Source organism: Sylvia atricapilla, chromosome 7, assembly GCF_009819655.1.
Source record: "Sylvia atricapilla isolate bSylAtr1 chromosome 7, bSylAtr1.pri, whole genome shotgun sequence".
Classification (NCBI taxonomy): Eukaryota; Metazoa; Chordata; class Aves; order Passeriformes; family Sylviidae; genus Sylvia; species Sylvia atricapilla.
In genome coordinates, this window is record NC_089146.1 from 16521882 (window position 1) to 16538929 (window position 17048).

At 50.5% G+C, this 17048-nt stretch overlaps 1 protein-coding gene across 1 annotated transcript; it reads right to left on the reverse strand.

Moving 5' to 3' along the window:
- Nucleotides 1-1662: 1662 nt before the first annotated feature.
- HOXD3 (homeobox D3) lies at nt 1663-9302 on the reverse strand. Its single transcript, XM_066322755.1, has 3 exons — nt 9169-9302; nt 5493-6038; nt 1663-5066 (listed from the first exon to the last, which is right to left on the reverse strand). Exons 2-3 carry the CDS (start codon nt 5986-5988, stop codon nt 4315-4317), a joined length of 1248 nt encoding a protein of 415 aa, XP_066178852.1. The 5' UTR covers nt 5989-6038; nt 9169-9302; the 3' UTR covers nt 1663-4314.
- Nucleotides 9303-17048: the final 7746 nt, after the last annotated feature.

Here is a 17048-nt window from a genome sequence, read left to right on the forward strand (position 1 = left end):
GTCTTGTGCCTTTTAAAAGCAGAGGTATCTTGTTCATCAATGTATAACATCATGTGACAACCACCATGGCCGTAATTGCCCCGGCAGCACCAGCCCTTTTGTGCTGCCCACCCAGCTCCAGCTTTTGTTCCAGGCAGGTCTGCAGTGGAGTGCTGGACATCTGGGCCTGTGCAGCACACTGTGCCTTCACCAGGCTGCCGTTGTGTGTGGCCACTGGACATGCACAGCAGGTTGGCATGTAGAAGGATGGCATCACCACCTGTAGCTCCTTTCCTCTCTCCTCAGCTGACAGCTGTTAGCAAGGCACCCTCCCAATGGTAGACCAGCAGCCCCATCCCCTTCACCCTGTTTTTTTTCCCCTGGGCAAGTAGTCCTTTTAGTGCCTGGACCCCCCACAGGCTGTTTCAAAGGGCTTCCCATGGGGCTGGAGGGGTGCAGACACCCCAGTGATGGATCCTGCCTTCAGACTTTTTGCCATGGAGCCCAAAAACCCAGCTGGCCCTCAAGAAAGTCAGGGGACTTCTAGTTGATGCTGGTGGGCTCCCTCTTTCTTAGCCAGCTTCCTCCCTGCATGCCCTTGCCTCCTGGGTGTACAGGCAGCTGCCTTCTCTTCATCTTTGGACAAGGTTGCCTGCAGCCCCAGATGACCCTGGTGTGGCCTCATGATGGAAGCCATGGGGGTGCTCCTGAGTCCTTCCTGTCCTGCCCAGAGACCAGGGCTAGGAGCCTGCAGTGTCTGCTCAGAAAGTACTTGCTAATGGAGCAGGAGGCATTTGGCTTTGTTCTTCCAGCCAAACAGAAGTGGCACCGACAAAAGTGTGGCATCCCTGGAAGCCCGTGGCTGTGCCTGTCTAGGTTCCCCTGCCCTGGTGCTGCTCACCAGGCCATACACAGTGGGACACTGATGGGCAACTCCTCAAAAAGAAACAGGATGCAGAGGGGTAGCTCAGCCCTGCACTGTCTGCATGGAGGTAACACAAAGCTTCAGCTCCTTTTTGCACCAGGGAAACTGCTGAACACCATGAAATGGTGGGTTACTGTAAAGGCCAAACCATAAAGTGGAGACCCAAAGCCCGCTGATCTGAACAGAATAACTTGCATGGCCTCACTGAAGCTGGGTGCACCCCTGACACCTCTCAACCAGTGCTGTCAGCAGCTCCCTATCCCAAACAGTGTAACTTCACTGCCAGCATTTAGGGGCCCTGGCTCACTGACCCTTTTATGAGCCTGGAGCAGACAGAGGGAGCAGCAGAGGAGAGGAAGGGGTGCTATGCCTCCTATTTGTTAAGAAAGGCAAGGCTAAGATCAGCCCCAGGCATGGCCTGGACTGACTAGTTGTGTTTTAAATAGGTGACTGAGTTCATCACATCAGAGGCTGTTGCAAAGGAGCTGAGTCCCTGTTGAGTGTGAAAGGGGTTGCTTATAATTTATGGGGTTTAAATGATGGGCCAAGAAAAGGTCTGGCTTGTGCTAAAGTGTATCTCTCCACTAGATTGCTGATGCTTGTACAAACACTGTAAAAATGCCAGTGATCTTGCTGAAGTTACATTACTTCTAATAATTAGGTTATCATCATGGACTTCTATTGCATTACAAACAAGACACCTCTGCCAGAATCATGGAGAATAAAGTGAATTTATTTACAAGAAGATTCTCCCTCACACATGCTCCTCCTCCTCCCCCACTGGAAACCATGACTGCTGGCCCCATCTTTCTGCAATATGAAAGTAATTCAGGGCAGTGGGCCTCAGTGACAGTGTTTGTGGCCAGGGTTCCTCTGAACTCCTTCCTTCCCCAGATCTCTAAACAGCCTTTTCTTTCTTAAGAGATTTAATGAAGAACTAATAGTGTAAGTCGAGGCAGACACTGTTTGACTAACAGCCTGCAGAGCACAAAGCAAAAGGGAAAAGAGCACTGAGTGTCCTGCAGAAATGGTGGCGCCTCGCTGTTTCACAGATAGAAGCAGTTGATGCAAAATATATTGTGTTTGAAGAACACACAAAAAACCTACGTGGACAATTTTGTTTGTGAGCACATTGATTGCAGAAATTGTTGAAGAGACAAACATATGTGTATATTTATGGCATGTTACAGAAGTATAAATCACAAGTGGTGTCTAGCATTACTTTTTCTGTTGTTTGTATGTTTTGTTTACTCCTGCGTGGTGCTTCTAAGAAACAATTTGTGTGAAAGCTTCCATAGAATACAATTTTAGGGCTTAAAAGGGTTAAAATATGTCTCCAAACAAAGCAGTTTATTCTGTTCTGTTTTGTTTACAGATCTATAACACATATATCCAAATTTGCTTGGTTAAAAGTGAAATTTGACAAAAGATACACTTTTCACTGTAGCACAGCATTTTTGAAATCTCACAGAGGGGAAAACAAAACCCTAAGTAATATTTTGAATCATTAGTGCTCAGCTGAACATAAATACCAAACGGCAAGAAAGAAAGCAGGGATGGAAAGAAAAGAAGAATAAATAAAAGAAAACTTGTCTGTATTGGCCAGGATGGGAAGTGACAAAATATTTCTCACAATAGGAATGCCAGGTCTGTCATTAGAGGATGGAGTAGGAGCTGCAGTGTTTGTCAGACTGGAAAGTGATGCATCAGACATTTTGATGAGGAATACAGAAGTTTGGATTAATATTTAACTCGACACTTTTAGAAAGAGATAAGAATAGTCTTCTCAGAGCGATATGTACTGTCAGGAAGAGACTTTAATCACAGCATTTACAAAAGAAGTATCTCTGTAAATCCAGCGAGGAGTTCAATACAGCCGTGTAACTAGAGAGGAGGAAACACAAGGGTTCAGAGCATCGTTCCCTTTCTTATTCGTATTTTTTTAATCTTCTTGTCACTTTATTTTTTTTTTCTTCCCCGTGTTAACTGTCCTGTTTGTGGCAGGGAGAGGTGGCGGTGCCCCTCTGCCGTGGTCAGGCAGGGTGGGACTGTCCTTGCCGGGTGCCAGGGGAGTGCGGCGGCACCTCCCAGCCACTGCCCGCACCTTGTCTCAGCGTCTCCCCTCGGCTGTGTGGATCTGATTGTCAATTTTCTTTCAAAGTTTATATTTATGAAAAAAAAAATTAAAAAAAAAAAAATTAAAAAAATAAATAAAAAAAAAAAAAGCTCGGGCTTCCAAAGATGTCTAAAAATTGATTTATGGTTAGTATAAAGACAACAGTATAAAAATAACAAAGGAGGCGGCAGCTGCTGCGCGGATTGCTATGGAGACCCTAATGAAATTAGCACTATCAGAGGGTTTCTAATTTTTTTTTTTTTTTTTGCTTTTCTAAGCTTCTAATTTCTTTTCTATTTTGGATAGCCAGAATGTAAATAGAAAAAAAAATAGCCCACCGAAATAATATGCGCGATAGATACCCAGCCAATAAATAAATGTTAACCTCACCGAGGTTTTTATATGCAGGATTTGATCAGAAACAAGATGGCCAAGAGCCCCTCTTTGTAGATCGCCTCCTCAAAGCGGCTGTGCTTCCAACTAAAGGTGGCTTCACCCGGCCGAGCCAGCTGCCAGCCAAGCCACCGAGGCGCTCAAGTGGGGCCAGCCGATTAGAAATAAATACTTTAAAAATACTTTCAATATTTTTTTAAGTGTAACGGCTCTTTGTGTGATGCCACAGATTGTTTCACTCTATTAATGATTTACGACTTGCTGTCTTAATTAATCCTTACATAAACTACAAACACCAGCCACTGTTACAACTGTTCAAGACTACTCTCTCAACTAGCTCAGACCGATTATACTAAATAGGTGAAATGTAAGTCACCACGGACCTGAATCCCTCTCCCGAAGTATTGGTGAAGAAACTACAAATACCCACATAAATACATTAAGACGAGGATAAATAATCAGTGATACAAAAAATGTCTCGCTTAAAATAATAAATACATATCATTTAGTCCAATGCGATCCTTACGTTACGGAAGAACTCATAAATTAACTTCTCTGAAATAAGCTTACGCGCGGGCGAGTTCCGACGGCTCACGACTGGTCTAAAACACCTCAGCATGACGCGCTGCTAACACTACAGCATCTCTAAGACTTACCTTCAAGTACATCATTACCAGCTTATCAGTCCCTCGGTTGGCAGTATATTGCACTGTCATGCTTAAAACAGCTCTAAGAGAAAGGCTCCTGCTCACGGACCTACTCGGGGCTGCGGAAGAAAGAAGGGAGCTGCTAAGGGAGACAAATCCACTGATACTGTTGGCACTAGAGAGCACAGTAACACTGTCCCGTCAGAAAAGTGAGGTAATGGAGAGGGGAGCGGGGCCCGCTGGCCGCCGCCCCGCTACAGATGCGTGAGCTTGGGCGCCTCCTGCATCCGTCCCTGAGAGGTGTGGTGAGAGGAAAGGTCCGTGTAGGTAGGGTGGGGGTCGCAAGGTCCGTGGTGGTGGCCGCCGGGGATCTGGGCGGCGCAGCTGTAGTCCACGCTGGCGGAGGAGGGGTGCTGCAGGTGCCCCAGGTTGAACATGGGGCCCGAGGCCGGCATCGAGTCCACGAAGTTGCCCCCCACGTAGACGGGGCTGCCCTGCAGGCTGGGGTTGGCGAAGCCGCCGCCGCCGCTCTGCATGGGGTGGGGGTCGTACTCCGCGCCCGCGTAGCGCTTCTGCTGCGGCAGGCAGCTGCTCAGCGGCGCCGTGTAGGCGGCCAGCCCGTACATGCTCTGCTGAGACTTGGCGAAGGAGGTGGGCGAGGGCGCGTCGTAGCCGAGGCTGTTGACGCCGGGAAGCTGGCTGGAGTAGCCGACGTGGTTTGGGCCGCTTAGAGGGGGGCTTCGGTCCGGGGACTGTCCGACGGGGGAGTGCATGATGCCTTTGGCTTTTTGGTCCTTTTTGTACTTCATCCGGCGGTTCTGGAACCAGATCTTGATCTGCCGCTCGGTCAGGTTGAGTAGGTTGGCCATCTCCACGCGGCGCGGCCGGCACAGGTAGCGGTTGAAGTGAAACTCTTTCTCCAGCTCCACCAGCTGCGCGCTGGTGTAGGCAGTGCGCACCCTCTTGGAGGCCGGCCCGGGGGGGCTCTTGTCCTCGCAGCTCTCTCCTGCAGGGAAGAGGCACAAAGAGACGTTGGTTCCCCCCACGAAAGACAGCTCCCCCCTTCCTCCCGGGGTCCCTCGGAAACCTGCTCTACCCTCTCGCTCTGTCGGCGCCCGGGGAGGGGGTGCAGAGGGCCCGGGGGTGGCCTCCCACTCCTCCCTGCCCGACATACGCACTCCCTCCCGCAGCTGCCTCCCCCCAGAGACGCCCGTCCAGGCGTCCCCGGGACCCGCCCCCAGCCTGTCCCACCTGCAGCGCCCGGCAGGGCTGGGACCCCTCAGTGGAGTGCGGGGGAATAGGAGGGCGATGGCAGCTAGAGGAGTAGGAGACAAGGCGCGAAGCCAGGGGGCTCAGGCCGAGAGGTTCGGGCCGAGGGGTTCAGCCCGGCTCCCCGGGCCAGCAGCGGGTCGGGGCGGGGATGTTGGGCTACCTGGGGGGGCGCATGTGCTTTTCTGCTTGGAGTTCTGCCGGGACTCCTTCATCCAAGGAAATATCTGCTTGCTGAGGGTGGCGCTGGCCGAGCCGGAGGAGTTGGGCCCCCCCTTGGCTTTTTTCGGAGGGGGCACACTGGGAGGGGGGTTGGGCGGGGAGGAGGGCGGCAGGGCCGGGGGCTGATGCTCGCCGATCCCCGGGGGCTGACTGCCCCCGGGGCCGCCCCCGCCCGGCCGCATGCAGCTCCCGCTCAGCTCGCTGCCCTTGTGGGCCGGAGCGCGGCCGGGCGCCGAGCCCTGGACGGAGCAGGCGGAGCCGGGGTACTCGCCGTCCAAGCCGGCCTGGCCGTAGGGCTGGTGGGCCGCGCCGTAGGGGTAGGCGTCGGCCTTGCTGTAGGTGTAGCCCCCGAAGAGCCCCGCGTTGTCGTAGTAGGCGGCTTTCTGCATCCTCTGCTCTGCGATCGCCGAGGCCCGCGGCCCCCGCTCAAATAACATTGACCGCCGCCCCGCGCCTCACGTCGTCGGCCCGGGCCACTCGCAGCCACCTGGGGAGGGAAGCGGCAGGGACACAAAAGAGACTTTTAGAGAGGGAAACCGTCTGGGAGAGGCTGCCACGGGCCGGTCCCGGCATCCCCGCGCCCCGGCACCTCGGCCTCGGCCTCCCGTCCAGGGGAGGGCTGGGAGACATCAAGGAAGGAATACACCAGGGAAGGACCCAGGGCAGTGCAGGGAAAGAGCCATGGTGCAGCGGGGAACGGGAACACATTGGCGGGACTTCCTACAGGCCACCTTTTGAAGCATTTGGGGGGACGTTTTATTGGCTTTGTGTTGCCTTTGGACCGTTCCCGCTCGAGTTTGACTGGGTCGGACCCTGCGGTTGTAGGCGAGAGCTCTCAGTGAACAACTGTGCTGGGTGGTGTCCCCAAAGACCCGCTGGCCCATTTCGGCCGGGAGCATCCGTCCTCCCCCCGCCCGGCACGCGTGCGCACGGCCGGGCACGGTTGACATGATGGATGGAGCCCGGGCTGCGGCCGGGCAGAGGCAGAAAAATCCCGTCCCCTTTGTAAACCCGCCCTTCTTCTTTCCCCGGATTCCTCCAGAGTTAAAGTATAACCGGCGCCATTCACTCCCTTTACTTTGCACTATAAAGGAAGTCGCAGGTCAGCTCCCCTATTTTAATTCTGTGATGAATTAAATTCCCTCACCCAACGTTTCTCGTCCCTTTTATTTGTACCCAGCAGAAAGAACCTGAGACATCTGAGATAATTTTTAGAGGATTCTTTTTCAGCCTGTAAACTTATGGTTCTCCACTCCCCGCCCCCCGGCTCCCACATGAGGCTGCTCCCACCGAAAGCGCACGGTCCCCTTAGGGCAGATGTTTTGAGGCAGGGTTCTGTTACCTTTCTCCTTGCTGCTCCCAAAACTTCTCTGCGCTTAGTACAAGATGGAAACTGTTAAGCAAATTTGGTTGTGCAATTTCGGGTTTTTAATATTCCCTGCTCTTATTTTTCTTGTGGGGTAGAGGTTTTCTCTGACACTTTCGATAATTCTGTAAATTAGCACATATTTCACCTGACAGTGTAAGTCTGTAAATCAAGGTATCTTAAGACTTCCTTGTATTTCTGCAGGATTTAAGCCTACTAGGATACCAGAAGAAAGTAGCTAGGAATCTTTGAAAGGTGTCCGACAATTATAGTTCTCCTGCCTATACTTAAGCGATACTACGAGAGTACTCTTCTTTCTCTCGCAAGTACCCTTGGTCCCGCCAAGTACCGTTGATCTGTTCTCTGAAATTCACCGGGAAACACATCTCTTTAAGTCAAAATAACCTCAGCGAGCTGCCATCCACGGCCGCTCTCGGCGGTTTATCCCCTATCACAGACCGCCGCGGTCCTTTTCTTTCCTAAACAAAAGCTTGAGATGATCTGTGGAGCTGACAGAAACGGGAACTGTTTTTCTCTCCTGGAAAATTTTGGTTTTAAAAGTCTGCAGAAATGGACAGTGGCGATACAGATTAGTTTTAATACGATGTGATAATCTTGACAAGTCTTGGAAGTATTTTTTTCCAAATAACTCTGTCTCTGTTTTCTCACTTCTATCATCTACATTTTTGGGACCGGTCTGGACTGAGGACTTTTGTTAGCACAACACTGCCTTAAGCATAGGCTTTTATATGCCTTGTGAAATATAGTTCCCAAAAGAATACACAGAATCTTAAGAAAGAATATTGCTGTTAAGCTGTTAAAAGCCTTATTTCTTTTCTGAAATACCAACTGCTTGTGAACTCTGCTTGAACCTAAAAAGGAGGCTATGGGCCATAAATCACATGGACAATGCTCAACTGTTTGGTGGCTCATCTTTAGATCTTAAAAAGAGAGAGAGGGAGAGAAAGAGGGAGACCTATCCAAGGTTTGATTTTCCACGAGTGAAAGGCCCGGGGTGATGTTTTTATAGGTAACACCAAAGTTTGGCCAGAAACAGCCTCCAGAAAAAAAAAAAAAAAAAAAAAAAAGGTGACATCCAAATGGTGAGGCCGAGCCGTGGGAGGTGGGCTTGGAGGCACCGAGGGTAGGAAACCGCAAAGTATCCATGTCTGTGTTTCAGATTTCCTTTCCTCCTCTTCAGAAAGGTTAACCTCATCTGAACTATTAGGTGTTGCACATGATAATGGGGCTTTTTGTTCTGCCACTGGTTCCTTCGCTTTTTGGGGATGTCGACCCCTCTCCCGGCCCTGTCTGGAGAGCAGCTGGAGCCCCAGGCGTGTGCGCAGAGCCCGGCTGGCCCAGGCTGGCACCGGCCCGGCGCTGCCGCTCGCTTTCCTCCCGACACTTTCATATTAAGCAGTTCTCTACTAAAACTTCCACTACACTTAATTCTGCCTCGGATCAATATCTAATATGATACCGAATAAATAAGAGGCGGTGAGAGCGGCCAGCGAAGCGGTTATTAAAGCAGCCGGAGCTCTCAGGGTGCATATCAATGCACCTGTCATTGCGGTTGTAGCAAAATTTATGACTGCTAGCGCCGTGGCAGTAAACGCTCCGGCCAGGAATGAAAAGGAAAACACTTCCCAAGCCCCGGCACTTTCAGAAGTGCAAAGCAGCCGGCGCGTAGGAGGGAGCCCGGCAAAAGAATCCCCCGCTCGGCACGTTTCCCGGCCGCCGGCCCGGGGCTGCCCTGTATATAAGGAAAGCGCTGGAGCCGCCGCCGGACCCGGCCGCAAGCAGGGCAGCCGGGCACCCACCGCCGGGGCCGCGCCCGAGCCGGGCGATGGCTCGTCTTTGAGGGCCCTGAGAGCACAGGGGAGCGCGGCGGGGCCCTACGAGACACGGAGCGGTGGCGGTGGTCGCCGTGGGGCCTCTTAAACCAGCCACGGAGCTCCCGCAGGGAGCAGCCCGCTCCCCGCGGCGGGGTCCAGGCCCCGGCTGCTCCCCAGCCGGGCTCGGCTGCCGCGGAACCGGGGCGGCTTTCAGCGGGGCTTTCTGCGGGCCGCTCTTTATCTGTCGGGCCGATCAGCCCGGCCCCGGGGCCGCCGGCCGGTTTGACCGAGCAGCTCTCCCCGCTCGGCCGGCCTGGGCCGGGGCCAGGGCCGGGCCCGGGCTGTGCTCCCTGCGACGGGCCTGTCGCCATAGGGAAAGCGAGAGATGGATGGAAAAGGAAATTTAGAGAACTCACCAAACTTACGTTTTTTCTTGATTTTTGACTTTAACTGAGTGAGTAGGATCTTCAGATTCCTTTGGATAATCCGTGGGCACGGACCTGCAACAGAAGCGATAACTCTCAGCGGAAACTGCTTTGTTTTGGACTTTCTTCCGTAGGACTTTGTTAATAAATGCACATCTCGTCCGCAGCCCCTCACCGTGTCTCTCCGTCCGTGTCAGATCTTTTACCAGACAAAGGGTAGATCTTTCTCTTCATTTATTAATAGCGCTCTGAGAGAGGCGGGGAGCGAGCAAACGTGTAAAATACTCCGGTTGCGGGTCGGAGCCGGGCAGGGCGGCCTGCGGCAGCCGCTCCGACAGGCCCCGCGCCCCGGCCGCGGAACCGTGCCGGCCTTCCCCAGCCCCCGTGCAGCCGGGCCGGGCGCGGAGCCGCCCCCGGGGTAAGGGAGCACCTTTGCGGGGGAGCTGCGGGCACCTTCGAGGGTCACAAGCACCTCTCCCGCCGCCCGCACCCACGGCCCGCGAGGAGTTCGGCGGAAACGAAGCTAGCGCGGATATCTCTGCATTTCTCCCCCCAGATACCGAATTAGACAGAGAGAAAGATAAGCGAAGAAGTCCCAGCATTGAAAACGCGCTGCAAAGATTTGCGTCTCGAAATGAGTATTTTGCCTTTGCCTGTGCAATGTGTCGGTTCAGGACTTTAAGAACTTAAGAGTGCCAGAAAATCCCCCACAAAGAAGCTCAGGTCATTATAAAGACGATATCTAGCCACCATAAGCCTTTGAAATGACCTTTGGCTCGTATAGCAATAACTCACCACTTAATGAACAACCAACGGAAGCGCCTCCGATAGCTCACAACACAACAGACCTTACAACTTTCCACCAAGTCTTCTCTCTCCCTAACCAAACTCAGTAGGATGCTACATTCCCCTTCCAAATCACCTTAATTTATGCTGGCAAACTGGAGTTAGGGAAGTGGAGCTTCATGATTACACATGATGCTCGCTCAGGTTCCTGGCCCGGGCCTGTCCCGGTAACGTCTTATATAATGTATTCACGTGGGCGTATGTCAACTTTAAGTGCTTTATTTTTTTAAAGAGAATTCATTAGAAATAGCACTTTACACGGTGTATGAAGGCAACCTAAAGTGGGTTGCACCTTAGCCCCTGAGCGGAGAGATCATAATATTGCAAACCGAGTCATTGTTAGCCGCTGTTGATTAACACGGTAAGTTTTCATTTTGTGCCTAATTAATTATCGACTTCTCATCCCTTTCCGAAGCAGCTTCTCATCCTCACAAGCGATAGACTTCTAGCTCTAGACATGCTTTATTTAGCCAGAGCTTGGCCAAATACCAAGACTTCTACGGCCACAGGAATAACCCCCAAAGTTTGTACTGCGGAGAGAGGAGTCTGGGCCCGCTGGGGTTATGCTCGTCTCCCAGCACTCGGAGAAGACGTTGCCAGAGCTGAACCCAGGGAAATCTTTAGAATTATTCAGGCGTGGGACCAATATAGGTATTATTGAAATTTTAGGTGAAGTTATAAGTGAGTGCTTCCATCGAGCCAAATGAAATGCTGCTTGCAGTAATTGGATTCAGCTGACTAACTTGGCAGGCCAGCAGCTTGGAGGCATACAGCTAAGAAAAATGTTCGGTGCTTTTAACTTCTCATCGAGCAGAGCAACACGCAACAGAAAATAATAAACAAATAAACAAACATCTTAACTTTCTCCTTCTCCCCTGGCCTCCCACCCGATTTCCTTCGGGGCACTCCGACCCCCGCCGAGGACTCGCCCGGGTGACTCGGGGCGGGCAGCGTTCGTTCCAAGCTTACACACACTCTTGCTCGACAGCACAGCGCTGGGCTTCACACGGGGGCTTCACAACAGACACAACCGAGAGCTCACCCGGGCTCCAGGCAAGCCACCAGACAGTAGAAACAGCGTTCCTGGGAGACTCGGGCTAGTTGCAACAGCCCAAGCGGGAGCTGAGCTGTACGTGTCTGCAGGGAGGCTGTGTGGTCTCTTCCAGACCCCCAGTCCGCCCAGAGAGGCACCGGTCCCCCCCAGGCATCTTCCCACCGCCTTATTGATCAAACCACACAAATGCAGGGCAAGAAACTTCTCGGTAGATAAATATCAAGCCGTGCTTCAAATAGCGTGTGTAACTCGAAGGCATGAGCACACCGGTAACAGCAGTGCTAAAACAACTGCGGAAGGAAAACAACAGCCACTAAGGGAACCCGAATGCACTGCCAGGGAGAAAGGTTAGGGAAGACACTTGGCACGAACATTTGAGAGATCCTGTGTAGGGGCTACATTACCGATGAGCCTATTTTAAATCGCCCTTTACAAATCAACACGGTTACCCCCTGCCCGGCTAACCACGGCAACGCGTTAACGTGATGCTCAATCTCACTTTGGCAATTGGGAGCATCTAGCAAAGTTGTCTCCCTCGTTTGTTTGCTTATTTGTAATTCCCTTCCTGAAAGCACCGAAAACTGGGGAAAGGATAGGGTTAAACGTATTCCCCTAGCTTTTGGAAATGAGTTCACTTTTTATTTAAAGAACATAATAAAAAGAAGATACGGCTTAAAACGTTCAAGTAGGTGGAGACCGCTCCATACATTTGCAGCCACTATGGGCAGAGATTGCAAACAAATTCCAGACCGTTTCTGAGTAAAGGAGATAATACAGCCCCTGCGGTTAAACGTCCCATTTTGTCATGCAGTTGCTTACCTGTGTATCAATTTATCATAAACCTGGGTTCCTCACTTTTCAGGATCTGCGCTTGCAGTTCTTAGAATATATCCTTCACCCTTTGTCTGCAGACAACACTCTCCTAAACCTGATCTTGCGGTTTTACAAATATTTCCATACACCAGAATTCCCGATAGAACGAAAACAGGCTCAGGCTCAACTACCAATAAAAGAGAGCGAGTGGAAATCGGAATTTGTTGGGCTTTAAAAAAAAAAAAAAAAATCAACACACAACCTTTAGCCATCAGCCTCCTGGAACCAACGACAGCAATTGGCCGCCTCTTGTTTTGTTTTGGTTTTAAATCGTGCGGCCATTGATGAATTTTGGGGGCGAGCAGGAGAAATCCCTTTATAATCAGAAATATAGGCACTGCCTTAAAATACAGGCATATTGGCCCACGTGATCGCAGAGCAGCGCGCCGGGGCCGAGGCTGGCGCTCCCCGCGCCCCCGCGCAGCGCCGGGCCCCGTGGGGCGGGCGGCCCCCGCGCCCCTGCGCGCCCCTGCCCGCGCTGCCCGGCCCGCTCCGCTCCGCGCCCGCCGCCCCCGCACTTACGCGCCCCGCGGGGCTGGCGGAGCAGGGGAAAAAGGTGAATTCCGCGGGACGATCCCAGCGGGTAGAAATTCCCAGCGGAGACAGAGGAGGTATTTGGAACCGGCTGCGGTCGGGAGCCTGTGCCGGGGGCAGCTCCGCAGCAACGCTGCTCTGGCGGGCGGGCGCTGGGGCCCACCGGCTTGCGCGACTTTTTACTTTCTCCTTCTCCGGAGCGGGAAGATGCGGGGCAGCGGGGACTACCCCTGTCTGGAGGCTGAACAAGCGTTGGGGGAAAAAAACCCTCATGACATTTGTGCGTGTGTGTGTCTGCCCTGAGCCTGCCTCCCTGCTCTGTGTGTGTGTGAGGAGTCATGGAGTAAACCCTGTGTATATCTGTCATGTGTGCCCACAAAGCTCCCCGACAATACCAGTTACGTAAAATAAATATATATATATATATATATTTTTAAAAAGCTTCTCTGTTTGATTTTTTAAAACATATCTGGAGCTATAAATACACCACACCTAATCTAACATCTGCTATGATTTCATTACCATCCAAAGCATGGAGATGTGACAGTAACATATTACCTTACAATACTAACCGTAAGTGCATTGTAACATTTATCTAAATTACATTGCTTTTCCTGACTTTGCAAACCAGTTATAAAAAGATTGGAGTCCAGTGATGGAAACATAAGTTCAGTGTAAATTATTGTGTATGGCTTCGGATTTATATTCCTATATTTCTTCGAAATGATGCACTTAAATCTCGCCTCAAGTAAGAGGTAATGGTTCTTTATATCCTTTTCAGTCAGCCATATATTTTGGTGTCTGGGTAGTTTTGCCGAGCCCCCCCGCGCTCGCGTGTCTGTGTGTACATACAGCAACCCCTACACGCACAGCGTGTTCTGCATACTTGTGTACATGCACACAAAGCCGAACATAATTCTGGCCGCTGTTTAGACATTTTGGATGACGGAGAGGTCTTCAGCTTCCTACACAAAAGTGCGAGGGGAAAAGCTGGACACGAGCAAAGGACACGAAGAGGATTCAGAAGAAAATGCCTTTTTGCAGGGCAGTTCGGAACCCCCAGGAGAAAGAATCACAACCCTTTGGGGTCTTTTCAGAGCCTAGTGCTTATAACAATAAATAAATAAATAAATAAATAAATGGAAAGAAAGAAAGAAAGAAAGAAAGAAAGAAAGAAAGAAAGAAAGAAAGAAAGAAAGAAAGAAAGAAAGAAAGAAAGAAAGAAAGAAAGAAAGAAAGGAAAAAAGGAAGGAAGAAAGAAAGAAAGGAAAAAAAAAAAAAAAAACCAGGCAAATTTAACGGGAAAATGGAGGACGGCTGAAAGAAAGAAGCACCTTCGCCACCACCGCCAGAATTAAGATATCGTAAAGGGGACTGAAAAAGTATTAAGGAAATGTTAATCCTTTGGCTGGTGGGACTCCAGCTTTGCGCGAATTTGTCTCCAGTAAAGGATCTAAGACTTCTTCAATCGGAGCATATGTTCATAGAGCAATAAAACAGAAAGATTTACAGTCTCCGCCCGCCCCCCAGCAGCCTCGCACCCTTTCAGGAATTACTTATGATGATTTATAACAACAACTCCGGCAATTGTCAAACTGATAAAATAGCCCGGGCTATATGCGAGAATAAACGCTCTTATGAAAGGGTTGCGATTTATGTTCAGGTCCATTTTACTGAGTGTCTTGGTGGAGTTTGGTTTCTTTCCCGGCCCAACAGGATAATATAAAACTTCATTGATAAAAACGTAGGAGTCCTCGTGAAGTAGCAAATCTGTTCCTTAGTCACTACCACAGCACATAAACATTTGTCATTTTTGAATAATTGAATTAATGTGTTATTGTTTGAATGTATAATTCATAACATAGGAAACTTTGTCTCTGTCCTGCCACCGAAACGGAAGTAATAAAAAGCTACAATCTAGGGTTTTTAGAAATTACTCCAGCAAGGGACAATAAAGAATATCCTGTTTGCAGAAGGTATTTCCAGCTGACTGGGATTCCACAGAGAAATCTCAGACTCTTCCGTATTCTCTGCAGTTTCTAGAGAGCGATTTCGCACGAAAACAAAAATGCTATTTTTCCCTAGTCCAGGCTGTTGATGGGGGACCCGCAAGCCGGCGTGCCCGGGCGCTCCGGGGGCTGGATGCGGCCGGAGTCCCCCGCGGCTCCGCGCCGGGCGGCGGGGCTCTGGCTGCCGGGGCAGCAGCGGGCAGCGCGGCCGGAGCCGGCCTTTGTGCGGGCGGCGGGGGAACGGCGCGCCCGGCGCTGCCTCCGGCCCCGCTGTCAAAGACGCGCGGCCGAAATTTACGACCCCGCTTGCGGAGGAGCCGAGGGCCTTTCCCCGCCGGGGGAGCGGGCAGCCGCTGCCCTGACAGCCGCATTGTCTCCTGCGCTCCGCTCCGCGCCTCTCCGCGCGGGCGGCCGCGGCCGGAGCCGCCGGTGCGGAGGCGGTCTGGCCATCGGCCTCCCGGCTCCGCGGCGCTCCGCGCTCGTCCTCTTTCCCCCGCTCCCTGGGAAGCAAAGGTCATCGCTCGAGCCCGGTCCGGTTCCCGGCCGCTGCCGCGCTGGAAATCAGGAAGCAGCGTGCCCTATTTGTCAAGTGTTTGACAGCTGAGTTCATTAAGGCTTAAATAAGGAGGAATAAAAGTAAAAAATATTTACGTACCGGGCGTCTCTTTTTCAGCAGCTACCAAAGAGCTAGGTGTGCAGGGAGAGGGACGGCACCCTTTGTATATTATATTCTTGGGATCTCTTCAGTTTTCAAGTCTGATAGAGTCCTTTGCTTGGCAGATTAATGACGACTCCGTGTTTCTTAAGGGACGTGCTGAATTAATTATTTCGCAAATCACGTGGTCAGGACTTGTAGAAATCTATTCTTATCATCTTCCTTGCACTTTGAAATTCTGCCTGTTATGACTGTTCCTAGCAAGATTATTTTGGTCTCTAGGCTTGGGGGGAAGGAGGGAAAAAAAGAAAGAAAAAAAAATAAAAAAAAGAAAAAAAAAGAAAAAAGAATCAGGGGAAAGGGCTAACAAACATGGCCGTTGGAAGCAGTGTGGCTCTGCACCGAGAGGTCCCTATTTACTGTACTGTACAGTGAGTGGGGTTTGCTATTGACTCTGCCTTTCCTCTTCATTCTTACCTTAACGACTAGTGGTGATATAATATACAGAACTGTATTGATGTATCGGGAGTAACAGGAGGAGCCATTAAACAGCAGAGAGAGAAAGTATAATCACAAGATATGCCTCAATATTTAAACTTAGCTAGTGTGTGCTTAGGAAGGCAACCCCAGGCTCCCCTCAGCGCACTTGGGCAGTAAGGGCACATGCTTTCTGCTGGGCACCCCGCTCCCTGCCCGGCCTAAGCCACAGACTGTATTTTTGGACTCGTGCCTTGACCACGCTCCAGGAGAGGACAAGCCCTCACTGACAAGTACTTATGACAAAAATAGTGCAATCGACTTCTCCTGGCTAGTTGTATGTGTTATTGTCTGAGATGCTCAAGCTGGGAAGAAAAAAAATATGCTTGCCATGGGTGCATGACGAAGTTTAAAGTCTCCAAGTAGTGTTTTCTTGTGATCTTTCTTTTGTATCTGCTGTCAAAGTGAGAGTTACTGCTCAGGAAAAGCTACTCTCTGCATTGCATTTCCGAATTTCCATTTCTTTATTTCATTGATTCTTTCCAGGGCTCACCTAAAAGACACACATCTGTGTGGGCATGGAGGTGACTTCAGGTGTGGCTCCTTGCCTCCTACCACACATGCACAAATCCAGGAGTCATTCTAGGAGGGCTTGTTAAATGCAAAGCAGCAGCAAATGGATGACAGGCACTTTTAACTGCAGCCCAAAAGTAAATACAGACTCCAGCTTGGCCTAGAGTCACACCATTATGGCTGAGGCAAACAGCAAACCTGTTCAAAGGGACATTTGGAAGGATGCTAGGCAGAGTCACTCATCTTTTAACACTGTAATGATGGGAGGGACCAGCATTTTCACAGGAGAGAGACCCACCTTGTAAGGACTGCTTGTTCAAGGTACAAACCAGAATCTAGTTCGCTACACCTTTTATTATTTCAAAAGTATGTGGAGGGCTTACATCAAAACTACAGGCGACAGTTAGTATAAATAACGCTTTAATTAATGGCAGCAAAACATCAGCAAAGTCTATAAAAAGCATCACACTTTAACAGAGATGAGAGTAATGCTGGACAATGCGACCATTTAACAAAGGCTCCAATGCACAACGTTCACTCGTGATAAACAAAGATAACCAGCTTCCCTTCATACAAAAAAAAAAAAAAAAAAAAAAAAAAAAAAAAAAAAAAAAAAAAAAACCACCACCCTACCACCTCTGGAGGAGGATTACAATCATTAAAACAAAACAACTCAGGTTCGGTTTCACGGGAGATAACAACCAGTGGGTGCTCCTGGTCATTATTACAGACATTCCTGACCATTCAGAGCACTGGCAGCTGGAAACTATTTCTGTTTGGTGCTCTCTGCCTCCACTTCACATATTCTCCCATCTTACGTTGCAATTACACCTATGCAAACCTATGGTGC

What these genes read in the sequence shown, in the direction of transcription:
- HOXD3 (XM_066322755.1), bottom strand. Translation starts at nt 5,988, where the DNA reads ATGTTATTTGAGCGGGGGCCGCGGGCCTCGGCGATCGCAGAGCAGAGG. An exon ending in AAGCACATGCGCCCCCCCAG is followed by an intron (nt 5,067 to 5,492) that starts GTAGCCCAACAT and finishes TCTTCCCTGCAG; the next exon opens with GAGAGAGCTGCGAGGACAAG.